Source organism: Enhydra lutris, unplaced genomic scaffold (assembly GCF_002288905.1).
Source record: "Enhydra lutris kenyoni isolate GAN:26980312 unplaced genomic scaffold, ASM228890v2 scaffoldscaffold37, whole genome shotgun sequence".
NCBI classification, from domain to species: domain Eukaryota; kingdom Metazoa; phylum Chordata; class Mammalia; order Carnivora; family Mustelidae; genus Enhydra; species Enhydra lutris.
The window spans coordinates 21,962,678-21,978,016 of record NW_019154121.1 but is presented as its reverse complement, the minus strand read 5'-3'; the positions used below and the strand labels follow the sequence as shown (position 1 = coordinate 21,978,016).

At 39.6% G+C, this 15,339-nt stretch overlaps 1 protein-coding gene across 2 annotated transcripts in view; it reads left to right on the top strand.

The window, feature by feature from the left end:
- Positions 1 to 15,198, top strand: part of LOC111154471 (adipogenesis associated Mth938 domain containing) — a 41,405-nt gene extending 26,207 nt beyond the window's left edge. The window contains exons 3-5 of one of the 2 annotated variants that reach the window (XR_002641092.1): positions 11,554 to 11,649; positions 13,621 to 13,951; positions 14,473 to 15,198. Coding sequence is in view for 1 of the 2 variants with exons in the window: in XM_022514082.1 (XP_022369790.1) it covers positions 11,554 to 11,649; positions 13,621 to 13,761 (237 nt within the window). In the remaining variant the exon portion in view is untranslated. Of the gene's footprint in view, positions 1 to 11,553; positions 11,650 to 13,620; positions 14,098 to 14,472 lie in introns of those variants that run through there. The other variant, XM_022514082.1, reaches the window with a different exon arrangement.
- The last annotated feature ends 141 nt before the right edge of the window (positions 15,199 to 15,339 follow it).

Below are 15,339 nucleotides of genomic sequence, written 5' to 3'. Positions count from 1 at the left end.
TAGAGTAATAATTTGAAACTTTATAATATCTTGTTCCCCAGCAACCTTTTCAGCCAGTGGTTTTAGCATTGACCACTGATCCTTGCCTGACTTTACTAAATTAATGGTTACAAAATGATAGTGTTTCTGTCATTCCTTCACATTCATTAGCTGGATTCTGATGTAAGGAAGAGCTTTCCTTTGGCCACTCCCACCATTTTTAGTATTACTATGGGCTCATACTATCTTTTAAAATTTAATGTATGCTATGTTCTGAATGTATGTGCCTTCCCCAAATCCATTTGTTGAAGTCCTAACACCTAAGGATGATGGTTTCAGAAGGTGGGGACTTTGAGTGCTTAAGTCATGAAGGTGTAGCCCTCATGAATGGGATTAGTACCTTAGAAAAGAGGCTACAGAAAGATCCCTTCTGCCACATGAGAACAGAAAAGGTACCGGCTCTGAACCAGGAGGAAGGACTTCACCAAAACTCAATCCATGATCATGGATTGCTAGCCTCCAGAACTGTGAGAAATAAATTCCTATTGTTTATAAGCTACCCAGTTTGTGGCCATTTGTTACAGCCACTTAAGCAGAATAAGATAATGTTTTAATCCACTGCGATTAGTAATATTTTTGAGGTTAAAATTGTCCCACACTTGGCCAGTGTTCTTCTTTTTTTATTTTTTAAGATTTTATTTATTTATTTGACACAGAGAGCGAGAGAGCACAAGCGGAGGGAGTAGTAGAGGGAGAGGGAGAAGCAGACTCCCCGCTGAGCAGGGAGCCTGACGCAGGGCTCGATCCCAGGACCCTGGGATCATGACCCGAGCTGAAGGCAGACGCTCAACCATATGAGCCACTGAGGCGCCCCAGGCCAGTGTTCTTTTGATATGTTCCCATCAGTTTTTGACCACTGCCTTGTTTTCTGGAATAGTAAGATATATTATCCCTGGATTCAGCCATTTCTTCAAGGAGCCCCGGTTCCTTTTAGTGAAGAATGGCATCTAGAAATCAAGAGCTGGATATTAGGTGTGCCCATTGTTACTGAGATGTCACTCCATCTATACCCTTTCAGTTTACAGAGCCGTGTGTGTGTGTGTGTGTGTGTGTGTGTGTGTGTGTAAAAATGAGTTCATAATGATACCTCCAGTTTAATCCAGCACCTCAAGATTCTTTTATTCCCCCATTCCATATCTATGCCTTTCTTCTCCCACAGAGAACCCGAGTTCCAAAATCTATCAATATCATTACTTATTTGGTATGTTCTACTATACACACAAAACAGTTTTGAAATCACTACACCAATACCACTACCAACATCAAGATCACAAAATAAAATTCAAGATCTTTATTTTTTTTTAAGATTTTATTTATTTATTTGACAGAGATCACAAGTAGGCAGAGAGGCAGGCAGAGAGAGAGAAAGGGAAACAGGGTCCCCGCTGAGCAGAGAGCCCGATGCAGGGCTCCATCCCAGAACCCTGGGATCATGACCCGAGCAGAAGGTAGAGGCTTAAACCCACTGAGCCACCGAGGCACCCCAAAATTCAAGATCTTTATAGGTATTTTCGTACTTGGAACACATCCCATTGAGGCGTACAGTCAGAACACTTAAAAAGTTAACTTCATTTATCTTTTCTTTTTGTTGTATCATCAGTTTGATATAATTGAGGTCATTTGATTCTGTTGGCATGCTGTCTTGAGTGTCCCCCCTACTTCCTGTCTTTGTTGATTTAATTTTTTTGAATATATAAAATATGTATATGGTTCAGAAGTCAAAACAATTTAGCAAGGTACACTTAGGAAAGTCTTACTCCTTCTCCTGTCTCTTCTATCCCATACCTACTTCATTCCAATAGGTCAGTGACTATTTTTATTAGTTTATGGTTTATCTATTCTGTATTAAAAAAAAATAAGCAAATACACATCCAGATACATACATACACTCTTCTGCTCGTATTCCACTGAAGTTTATATTGGTGATAGCATATCACATTGCCATAGCTAATTGCAAGGGAGAACAGAAAATAGAGTCTCTAGCTGGGGGGCCATATGAGCCAGAGTAGAGACAGAATGGATTTTGAAAGAACAACTAGCAGTCTGCCACTTGCCACTAGGAGATGTGAGGGCAAGTCTGCTAACGAGTTTTTGGAAAATATTTCCACTCTTCTAAACTAATAAAGAGGTATTACTAGATCGCATATCTGTTTTTAATATTTCAGTCATTTTAGTTGTATAAAATCTGTTGTCTTTGTAGTTCTATATATTTGATACCGTGCATTTTAAAATTTTATTTTAAGAAGGGGGCCGTAGGCTTTGCCAGATTGCCAGTGTGGCCTCTGTCACCAGAACCAAAAACAGAACACAAAACGCAAATATGCCTCTGCGCTGGCAGAGACAGGAAGATCGTTTAGGAGGCTCTTAATTCAGGCAAACGGTAATGAGAATGTGAGTCAGGCAGTGTCCACGGGGGACAGATACCAGAGATCCTTTAACCTTCGCTCACAGACTCTGCTTTTATCAGCAGCACAGCCCGACAGCAGCATTGCCGCTAACCGCTTATTTCGGCGGAAGGAAATGCTTCCTTGAAAGTGTAATTCACGAATGTTTTCTCTTCAAATTTAACATAACATATGAGGAGATGTCCCAGCCATCTAAGATGCCACTTTGGCGTTTAGCAGGTGCAAGGAACGTTATTATTAGCTGGACATTTTCCCACAATTAATAGTCTTCCCTCGAGAAAAAACAGTGAGCTTTTACTACCTCACATGGTGTGACGGAAAGCCTCTTAAAGAAGAGGAACAGAACCAGACACTCACGCAGGGAAGAGAGCCGTAGTACTTTGCCCCAGGGGATTGGAAGAAGCGGAGGAGGAGCTGGTGACAGGTGGAGGACACCTCAAGAACAGCCTGAGGCTCCAATCACAGGCCTCTGCACGAGGCTGTGAGTGATCACCCGCCAGTGCCTGGATCCACAGGCTGCTGAAGACTCTCTCTTCACTGCTCTGTATGTGACACCAAGGGCCTGCGGTCTCGCACGCAGCAGCCAGATTTGCCACTTGAGTTCCATTGATTAGCGTCCCTGATGGGCTGCGGCTGTCTTCAGTCTCTGAGTCTCCCAAGGATTATGGTTTTGCACTCTTTCTGCCCTTTCGCTTGATTCTGAGCAGTGTCTTGTTTCCTTACACTAGAATGTGAGCTCTTACTGTCTGGCAATCATGACGCTCCTCAAAGAAGATGCAGTTCTTTGTTAGATGAAGCCATCTTTCGATATTTCAGTTAAGTGCATTTACTTAAGGAAGGTGAAGCTCTCCAATCCTGATTTGTAATTCTATTAAATATTTACCTTGGTCATAGCCCCAGAAAAATATTTTAAGTTCTGTATAGCATAACTGCAGCTCAGGGTGGTTCTGGGATTGATCACAGAACCACTGAACTAAAAAGGCATCTAATCTAATCCTCTTACATTGCTTTAAGAACCGATCGTTGTAATCACGTGAAAAAACACCCCCTTTATTTTGCCTTTTAAACATTTATGAATCGAAATGACTTTCTAGAAAAAGGATCTGTCCTCCCCCATTCTCCTCTGATCTTCGTGGAGAGCAGTAAAGCTGGAGCCAGAGATATTGTTCAGAGCCACCTGGGCACTAGCTCTGCATCGTCTTCCAAGAGGAGGAACATACCCCTAACTGCTGATTAGTTTGGTTCACTCTTTGACACGTGGGTGTTCCGACTTAGAACACTCTTTGATAGTACTGTCAACGTAGGCTCATACAGTGTGAAGTGTCAGTTCCTTAGGAAGATGCTAATGATGTTAAGTCATTAGTGTATTAGTGTATTAGTGAGAGAGACTGGCTTTTTGTTTTCAGCTCTGGAACATTCACTGACTGGGTGAGAAATGTTGGCAGCACTTGCACACTCCATAAGGAATCAAGAGCCGCGGAGAAAGCCAGTAAAGATGTGCTGCATTTGCTCGCGCTTGGTGTAGCCACCTGGCTCTTTTAAGTTTTGTTTCCTTGGCTAACCAAATGAGGCAGCGGGAGTATGTATTTGTGCCTGTATGTGGTCTCTTCTGGCTAATCTATATCCTGCCTATACTATATACTTTGAAAAAAGTATTTATTTTGAAATAATTTCAGACTTATAGAAAAGCTATAAGAATAGTGAAAAGAGTTCTCATTTTTACCCAGATCCAAATGTTAACATATTATCATATTTTTTTTTAAAGATTTTATTTATTTATTTGACAGAGATCACAAGTAGGCAGAGAGGCAGGCAGAGAGAGAGGAAGGGAAGCAGGCTCCCTGCTATACAGAGAGCCCGATGCGGGGCTTGATCCCAGGACCCTGGGATCATGACCTGAGCTGAAGGCAGAGGCTTTAACCCACTGAGCCACCCAGGCACCCCTATATTATCATATTTTTTAATCATTCTATCAATAGATATTTTTTCTGAACTATTATAGGTCTTTACTCCTTTACCCTATATACTTGTATGAAGTTCTCAGAAAACAAGGACATTCTCCCACCTAATCACAATACAGTGATCAAAATCAGGAAATAAGTGTTGATACAATTTAATATACAGATATTATTAATATTTTGCCAGTTGACCTGATAATACACACATTATATTTACTTGTCATATTAATGAGATCATATAGTATGTAGTCTTTTGAGACTTGCTTTTTTCACATAGTATAATACATTTTAGATTCTCTCCTGTTGTTGTATCAATAATTTGGTCCTTTTTTATTGCTGAGTAGTATTCCGTTGTTAGATTATGACACAATCTGTTTATCTTTTCACCAGTTGGTGAAGATTTGGGTTGTTTCCATGGGACTTCTGCAAATAAGACTGCTTTGAATGACTGTAGCTAACACTGCTCTATGATATATGTGGAAGTTGTCAGGAGAGTAAGTCTCGAGTTTCATCACAAGGAAAAAAAGTCTTTTTTCCCTTTTTTTTTGTATCTCTATGAGATGATGGATATTAACTAAACTTATTATAGTAATATGTTAAGTTAGTTTTTTATGCTGCATACCTTAAACTTATATGATGCTGTACATCATTTATATCTCAAAAAAACAGGGGGAAAGTATACAGTGGAAAAGGCGACTTCAAAGTCTAGGAAGTAAAAAACTTAATCTCTCCCTTCTCCAAAAAAGCTGCTGTACACATTCATACACCTATTTTTGTGTGAATGTGCTGAGCCGTGTGATAAATGTTTTTTGGGGGGATTTGTGTATGTCTATGATAAATGTCTGTTTGAGAAAATGCTCAGCTGTTTTCCAGAGTTAGCTTTATACTTTACACTTCCACTGGCTATGTAGGATAGATCTAATTCATATCTTCACTAGCATTTGATATCTCATTATGGTTTTAATATGTGTCCATGGTGATTTATGATATTGAGTGCCTTTTCATGTTCTTCATAGCCATCCATGTATCTTCCTTGGCAAAGTGTGTGTTCAAATACTTCACCTATTTTTTTTTATTTTTTTATAAAGGTTTTTATTTATTTGACAGAGAGATAGAGAGCACAAGTTGGCAGAGCAACAGGCAGAGGGAGAGGGACAAGCAGGCTCTGTGCTGAGCAGGGAACCCAATATGGGGCTTGATTCCAGGACCCTGGGACCATGACCTGAGCCGAAGGTTGCCACTTAACCAACTGAGCCACCCAAGTCCCCTACTTCACCTATTTTTTAAAATTGGATTGTTTTTGTATTGTGTTTTGAGAGTTCTTTATATATTCTGGATAAAGTCCTTTGTTGGACATGTGATGTGCAAATATCTTCTCCTAGTCTGTAGATTTTTGTTTTATCTTAACAATGGTGAGAGAAAACATGTTATAGTTGAAGAACTGATAGAAGGCCATGCATGACAGAGAACATGAAGAAAGTGGTATGCAGTGAGACTGCAGAGGAATCTGGGAACTTACAGACCATGTTAAGGAGTTTGGCATTTATTGTTAAGAGCATTGAGAAGTCATGGAATGCTCTTAAGGAGGGGTTACATGAATGGATTTGTGTTTTGAAAAAATTGCTTTGGCTACAGTTTGAAGAATGCATAATTGGAAAGCTACAGTGATTTTATGGGGACCAATTAGAAAGTTATTGCAATAGTCCAAACAAGAAGTAATGGCAGCATAAACCAGGGTAGTGGCAGTGGTGATGGAGAGGAATGGATAGATCCAAGAGAAAATAAGGAAATAAATGTCTAGCTAATGCCCATTATATCAGTATTTGGGGGAAATTGTATTTTATGTGTAACGGTAGATTTTTCTTAGATATCTTTTATCTAAAGAAGATTCCCTTCTAGTTTCATTTGCTGAGGTTTTTTGTTTTTGATTTTGTTTTTTAAGATTTTATTTATTTGAAAGAGAGGCAGAGAGAGTGAAGGAGCACAAGCAGGAGGAACAGCAGAGGGAGAGGAAGAAGCAAGCTCTCTGCTGAGCATGGAGCCCAAAGCAAGGCTTGATCCCAGGACCCTGGGATCATGACCTGAGCTAAGACAGATGCTTAACTAACTGAGATGCCCATGCTGAATTTTTTTAGATCATAAATACATTAACTTAGTTAAATGCTTTTTATGCATCAGTTGAGATAATTTACCTTTTTTCTTCTTTATGGTGAACTACATTGATTTTTCAATGTTGAATCAACCTTGGATTTTTTAATGTTTTCTTGAGGATTTTCATTAAATATTTAAAAGAAAATTCACCAAAGAAGTCATACGTGCCTAGAATTTTTTCTTTAAAACCTAGAAAGGTTTTAAATTATAAATTGGGTGTGCCTTAGTGGCTGTCAGTTAAGTGGCCAACTCTTGATTTCTACTCTGGTCATGATCCCAGGATCCTGGGATGGAGCTCTGGGCATCCAGCTCCCTGCTTGAGGATTCTCTCTACCCCTCCTCCGACCCCTCCCCCTGCTCATGCACACTCTCTCTCTCAAGTAAATAGATCTTTTTAAAAAAATAAATTATAAATTAAATTTCTAACAGCTATAGGACTCAGATTTTCTATTTCTTATGTATTTTTTATAAATTGTGTTGCTCAAGGAATTTGTCCATTTCATGTCATGCTTATTAGTGTTATTCTAATATCTGTAGGATCTGTAGTGATGTCCCCTTAATTCTTGATATTTATGATTTATGTCTTCTCTTTTTTTCCTGATCAGTCTTTCAAAGGTTTTATCAATTTTATTCATCTTTTCAAAGAATCAAGTTTTGGGGCATCTGGTTGGCTCAGTCGTTAAGTGTCTGCCTTCGATTCAGGTCATGATCCCAGTGTCCTGGGACCGGGCTCCTCATCCAGCTCCCTGCTCAGTGGGAAGCCTGTTTCTCTCTCTTGCACTTCCCCTGCTTGTGTTCCCTCTCTCACTGTCTCTCTCTGTCAAATAAATAAAATCTTTAAAACAACAACAAAAAATCAAGTTTTGACCTTGTTGATTTTCTGAATTAGTTCCCATTTCATTTATCTGTACACATATATCCATTATTTTCTGTCTTCTACTTACTTTGGATATGATTTGCTTTTCTTTTTCAAGCTTTTTATTTTTTATTATTTTTAAAATATTTTATTTATTTGTATGACAGAGAGAGACTCAGCGAGCGAGGGAATACAAGCAGGGGAAGTGGGAGAGGGAGGAGGCTTCCCACTGAGCAGGCAGCCTGATGCGGGGCTTGAACCCAGAACCCTGGGATCATGAGCTGAGCTGAAGACAGATGCTTAACAACTGAGCCACTCAGCCACTCCTTTTCTAGCTTTTTTAAGTGGAGTTTAGACCATTGATTTTAGGCCATTTTTTTCTATAAATATTTAAAGTGATAAATATCCCTCTAAGTATATTTGGTTGTATTCCACAAATTTTGATATATTTTTTCTTTTGTCCTTTGGTTATAAATACTTTGTTCAATTTCCAATTATTTTGTGGCTTTTCTAAATATCTTATTGTAAACAATTAAATCTATTTTGTCAGGTAACATATTCTGTATTATTTCATTTCTTTGAAACTTACTGAGATTTAAATTATGGGGCCTTTTAGTCTGTCTTAGTGAATGTTCCATGTATTCAGGAAAATATATGTGTTCTGCAGTTGTTGGGTGTAGTAACCCAGAAATATCTATTAGGACAAATTGATAGTGCTGTTCAAATCTTCCATTTCCTTAAGGACTTTTTTGTCTATTTGTTCTACCAATAACTGAAAGAGAGTTGTTAAGGTTTCCAGCTATGGTGGTGGTGTCTATTTCTCCCCTTAGTTCTGTTATTTTTGTCTTTATATTTTGTAGGTCTTTTACTAACAGTATACAGATTTGGAGTTGTTATATTTTTGTTGATGAATTGGCCCTTTAAGCATCATATGACACTCTTTATCTGCAGTGATACTTATTGTCCTAAGGTCTACATAATCTGATATTTTCATAACCATACCAAGGGCTCTTGGGTGGTCCAGTTAGTTGGGCATCCAATTCTCCATTTCGGCTCAGGTCATTATCTTGCAGCCATGAGGTTGAGCCCACATGGGGTTTGCACTGGGTGTGGAGCCTGCTAAAGATTCTCCCTCTCTCTCGGTCCCACCCGCCAGTCTCTCTTAAAAAAAAACAAACTATATATATACTCACACACCATCTTTTTTATTAGTGTTTGTGTTTTATCTTTTCTCATTGTTTTACTTTCAACCCATGTCTTTTTATTTTATTTATTTTATTTTATAAACATATAATGTATTATTAGCCCCAGGGGTACAGGTCTGTGAATCGCCAGGTTTACACACTTCACAGCACTCACCATAGCATATACCCTCCCCAATGCCCATAACCCCCCCCCCCCGACCCCGCTCAGTTTGTTTTGTGACATTAAGAGTCTCTTATGGTTTGTCTCCCTCCTGATCCCATCTTGTTTCATTTATTCTTTTCCTACGCCTCAAACCCCCCCCCATGTTGCATCTCCACTTCCTCATTTCAGGGAGATCATATGATAATTGTCTTTCTCTGATTGACTTATTTTGCTAAGCATAATACCCTCTAGTTCCATCCACGCCATTGCATATGGCAAGATTTCATTTCTTTTGATGGCTGCATAGTATTCCATTGTATATATATATACCACATCTTCTTTATCCATTCATCTTCAACCCATGTCTTTAAAGTGCCTACCTTGTAAGAAGTGTTTAGTTGGGTCTTGCTTTTTAATCTAGACAGTCTTTGCCTGAAACTCTTTAGTCCAATGTTATTATTGATATAGCTATGTTTCAGAGTTTCACCTTGCTGTTTGCTTTCTGTTTGACCTCATGTTTTTCATTCCTTCCTTTTTGAGGATTAATCAACCATTTTTCAAATATTCCATTCTGTATCCTCTCTCTCTCTCTCTTTTTTTTTTTTTTGCTTATGTGTGTGTCAGAGATGACAGACAGAAAGAGAGAGATTGTTCTAGGGAAGATTCAGGTTCACACTTGAACTAACAATTATTCTACATACAATGGGCCAGGCACTGGGCTAAGCACAACTCTATGTGGTCAGTAGGTTTATTTCTTTTGAGTCAAAAATGATGCTCCCTGGACTGTAGTATTCTAATGAAGTTCATTAAGCTGAAAGTTAAACATGTTTCAGTTCAAATCCCAGCTCCACCGCTTAACAGTTGTGTATCTTGGCCTATGTGTATATATTTTGTGAATTTTAGTTTCCTTATCTGTAAAACAAGAGTGGATGTTTTAGTGCTACTTTATAGGATCACTGTAGAGATCACATGGAGCAATTTCTATACATGTATTATGAAAACTGTAACTATAAACATGTTAAGATATTTCAGGATTTAATGAAAAGACTCATTTACTTTCCTTTTACCTTTATAAATACATAAATTTCATTCCTATCTCCTCTGTCATCTTTCAAAACTGAAAAACTCTTCTTTCTTTGGTACATTTGTTGTCTTCATAACATTTTCAGTTTTCTTTTTTTTTTTTTTTAAGATTTTATTTATTTATTTGACAGAGAGAGATATCACAAGTAGGCAGAGAGGCAGACAGAGAGAGGAGGAAGCAGGCTCCCCGATGAGCAGAGAGCCCAATGCGGGGCTCGATCCCAGGACCCTGGGATCATGACCTGAGCCAAAGGCAGAAGCTTTAACCCACTGAGCCACACAGGCGCCCCTTCAGTTCTTTCTTTATACCATGTCTAGCTGTGCTTAGAATGTACCCCCTTCCACGACCACTGCATCAAGGCATAGTTCTTTCTGCTCATACTTAAAGACCCAATTAAAATAGCATGTCATACATGACAACTTCTCACTCATATTTACTCACTCGTTCTTCTGAAACCTTTGACTCTACTTTATCTCATCCTATTGTAACTATTTCCACGCAATCACTAATCGTACCTCACTAAAACTCGGGACTATTTGGCTTATCTCAGTATTTCCAGTATTGAGTATATAGCCTGGTAGAGAGTAAGTGTACAGTAAATACCTCTTGACTGAATGAAATGATATAGACAGACAAATCAGGGAAGGAGGGCTTTGGTCTTTGAGCTTCAGTACCCAGAGTGTCATCCATGCACAGATATGTTATAATAGGTGAAACCCAGTGTTTGGGCTGGTATTTACTAAACTCCCACTTTACCATTTGCTGCAGTGGAAGCAACTCGGATGTCACCATCCTTTAATGTTGGATTAATGTTATTAAACAGCTTATCTTTAATATCCCTGGGAGAATTTGGCAAGACTTTATGAAGTGACAGGTTTTAAAGCAACAGTTTTTTTTTTTTTTTAATTTATTTGACAGATCACAAGTAGGCAGAGAGGCAGGCAGAGAGAGACAGGAGGAGGCAGGCTCCCTGATGAGCAGAGAGCTCGATGCGGGACTCGATCCCAGGACCCTGAGATCATGACCTGAGCCGAAGGCAGAGGCTTTAACCACTGAGCAACCCAGGCACCTGCAACAATTGTTTTTTGGAGTTAAGTGGAAAAGGAGCTCAGAAAAAGGTTGATTCTTATGAAATCTCTCCAAAGCTCCAAATTTTGGCTTGGTGTGAAGTGCTTTCTTCTCCTACCCTCTCTCTTTCCACTCTCTCACCTCTCTCTCCAGCCATACTGAACTACCTTTCAATCTCCGGGTTTTTCTTCCCTCTGAGCCTTTGTTCATGCTAGTCCCTGTGCTTGGAATGCTTTATTCCACTGATTTCCTTTAACCTGGCTAATTCCCATTTGTCCTTTAGGCCTCAGCTTGCATCTCAGCTTACCTCCTCTGGGATGCTTCCCTGACCGTTTGTCCCGACTCTCCAGGTCTGAATGAGGTGCTCTTTCTCTGTGTTCTGACAACATCCTGAACTAATGTTCTTGTAGCACTTGTAAAACTATTGACATTTCTTTTTAGTCTCCTATATTTTTCATTAGACTTAGCATTCCTTAAGGCATTGAATCTTCTATTATTCCCAGGGCCCTGAATGATGCTTGGCACAAAATAAACCTCAGTAAACATTTTCTCAGTGAATTAATAGGTGAATGAGTGAATCCCCCAAGAATGCAAAGCAATGTTAAAAGAACAGGTAGCTGGTATACTTTCTCTTTCCACATTCAGCATTCTCCTGGTGTGCAGCCTGCAGATGTGGAGGAAGTTGTCAAGAAAGGTGTACAGACCCTTGTGATTGGCCGAGGGATGAGTGAGGCCTTGAAGGTAGGTATTGGTGAGCACAGCATTCCTGAGGACAGTTGGTGACCTCCTGGACCATTATCTTACTAATATGTCCTTCTTGGAAGCTCTTCTTAATATATCATGCACCCTCATTTTGCTGAGCCAGTGGATGGCCCAGGATAAAATAAGGGATGCTACCTAGTACTCTTCCTCATCAGGGCTGGAGTCTCTTGTCCCTATCCAACCCTAGGCCTGTGTTGTTTCAACTATTTTTTTTTTCATATTTTTTTTAGATGTTATTTGAGAGAGAGAATGTGAGAGAGAGCGAGAGAGAGCATGAGAAGAGGGAGGGTCAGAGGGAGAAGCAGACTCCCTGCCAAGCAGAGAGCCCAATTTGGGACTCGATCCCGGGATTCCAGGATCATGACCTGAGCTGATAGCAGTCACTTAACCAGTTGAGCCACCTGGGCGCCTCTGTTTCAACTATTTTTCAGAAATTCTTCACCTGGAATTCTCAAGCTCTATACCTATCAATATTTGGTTCTTTAGATTTTCACAATACTTCACATTTTTTTTAGTACTTCAAATTTTTATAGTACTTTTTATCCTTTCCTTTTTATCCTTGAACACAGTCAAGTTATGCATTTTTCCCCTTTCAGAAAAAATACTTATTTTTATTGTATTTACAGAAATAATACATACTTATTGCAAAACAGTTGATGTAGAAATGTTGAAGTAGAAAAGTGAAAGATCCCTATTCCCATCTCCAAATTCAATGTCTGTTGCTCCATGCAGCTGCAAATATATACTCTTATGCATACAGATACACATGTATACACTTTTAAGTGTTTTTACATAAATAGGATCACACTGTACATGTGGGCAGCCCTTCGCATAAGTATACAGAGATCTACCTCATTCTCTCCTTTATATAAATGTCCTAAAATCTACTTCCCTACCAATAAAGGTGCTCTTTATTTATATGTATATATATTTTAACCTATTTTTTCCCATTAAAATAATTCCTTTCTATAAGGCTGTTGTTATTATAAAATTGTTCAAACACAGAAAAATATAGGGCATTTAAAAAATATTTCAGGGCTCTTTCTGAGGAGGTAGAATCTAATTAAAATCTATTTAAAATAATACTCAGCACAAGCCAGAGGTTACAAAAAAAAAAATCCAGTAATAGTTGCCACTATTGGGAATCTTTTATATAAATTAATTGACAAACATTTATTCAGTGCCTTCTATGGGTCAGACGCTCTTCTAGGCACTGGAGACAAGATACATAAGATAAACAAGGTTCATGGGCCTCTTGGAAAATAGAAGAGTAGACAATTTCAGATTGTAACAAATGCTGTGAAGACAATGGTGACTTAGGAGGGGCTGCTCTAAATGGAGCAGTCAGGAAAGGCCTTTCTAAGGAGATATTTGAACTGCAACATCCATACATTGTGAGTAAACTCCATCCTCACACCACCCTGTGTGTATTTTTATCCCCATTTTATAGAGGAGGAAACTGGGGTTGAGAAACTTTAGAGAGCTGGCCTATAGGGCAAAGTTAGACTTTAGATTCAGGTTGGACTGACCCAGACATTCAACATACTGACATTTTCCATGCCTTAGCTGAATTCATTTTCATACCAGCCCTGTGAGCTAGGTATTATTATCCCCATTTACAGACATGGAAACAAAGGGTCAGAGAATTGAATTCACTTACCCAAGGTCACACTGCTAAGATTCAAATCCAAAACTGTCTGACTCCAAAATCCATTATTTCCCATTTCCATTTCACCTAAGCTTTGTGCATGCATGACGCTTCTGTCAACTTCTTAGAAGCCTTGTTGAATCCTTGGGGCTCCCTGTCAAATTTTGGACGGTGACGTGCTGGGTGATCGAGTAGTGACTGTTGTCATTGTCCAATTTTCTAGAGAACCCTTGCCTCATGGCAGGAAAGGAAACCCAGAAGCGCCTTTTCCCTGACTTACTCATCTTTTTCCCTCTTCCTAGGTGCCGCCGTCGACCGTGGAGTACCTCGAGAAACAAGGCATTGATGTGCGGGTCCTCCAGACAGAGCAGGCAGTGAAGGAGTATAATGCCTTGGCTGCCCAAGGCATCAGAGTGGGAGGGGTCTTCCATTCCACGTGCTGATGGAGCCTTAAGAATAAATCACCAAGCAAAAGTGCCTTTGACTATCACTCTTCGCACTCTCCACACGGGCCTCCCCAAGCATTTTTCAACAGCTGTTCATGCCAGGTCCTGTGCTAGGTTTTGGGATGCATGGATGACTAAGACCAGGTCCCTCTCTGAGGTGAACTGAAAATCCGGAGAGAAGACAGATGTACGTAATACACTAAATATTAGGCCAGAAATATGAGAAAATAAAGGCAAAAATAACGCCTTCTGCTTTGAAGGCCAAGGAAAAGTTTAAGTGCATTAAAATTACATTGCAACTGATGCTCTGGAATGTTTAACCATTAATTCAAATGAATTTTATTGAGTACCTTATATGTCAGACACTGGTATAGGCTCCAGAGAGACAGCAATAAAAGTCTTACCCTCACAAAGCTTATATTCTAGTGGGGAAAAGAAACAATAAATACATAATGTAAGTAGAGCCTGTTATAAAGGAAAGTAAGGCAGAATAAGAAGACAAAGAGTAAAGAAGGCTATTTCAGGGGTGCCTGGGTGGCTCAGTGGGTTAAGGCCTCTGCCTTTGGCTCAAGTCATGATCTCAGGGTCCTGGGATCGAGCTCCCATTGGGCTCTCTGCTCTGAGGGGAGCCTGCTTCCTCCCCTCTCTCTGCCTACCTCTCTGCCTACTTGTGATCGCTCTGTCAAATTAAAAAAATTTTTTAAAAAGGCTATTTCAGGTATGTGGTCAGGAAAAGCCCTGTGCAGGTGGCATATGAGCAGACCCCCGGGTGAAGTGACAGAGCCCTCCAGTTACAGCACAGGAGGAGCTCCGCCATGATACTTGGGTAAGTATACTTGGGTATAGTAGAACAGGCAAGCTGTTCTACTAGCTAAACCTGAGCCTGGCTGGATAGTTCCCTTTGGGCTGCAGATTCTCTAGCTATAAAATGATGGGGCTGGACTAGTTGCTCTGTAACCGCTGTGAATAGTCTTTGTTCCTTTAAATACCAAGTATCTTTTGTGAAGGATTAGAAGACAGAACTATGATAAATTATCAACATCACCTTACTTTTCATTCCTCCCCCTCTTTAAGGAGTTAGAGGAGTATGGGCTTTGGTGTCAAATAGCCTTGACTTTGAACTGTGGCTTTCTGCCACTTGCTGGTTGGGGATTTATTTAATCTTTTAGAGTTGCACTGTTCTCATCTGTCAGATTGGGATAATAATTAGTACCTGGAGTTATTTTGTAGGTATCAAATGGGGGTGATTCATACAATGTCTTAGCACACTGCTTTGCATGTAGTAAGGACTCAATAAACTGAAGCCATTGTTATCATTATATTTTGATTAATGGGTCTGCTCTGTGTCAATTAGTTTCATTTATGGTTCGTAATACAGCAGCCTATTTCATAGGCTCATAGAATGCTGGAGCCCAAAGGAACTATCGACTATTCTCTCATTGAATCTCTTTCATGCCCATTTATGGAGTCTCTTACTAAAGTTTTTATGACTACTTATTGCTGGGCCCTGAGAGTACAGGAATGAGTAAGTTATAATTCCTGCCTTCAGGAGTTACATGGGAGAGAAAATTCAAC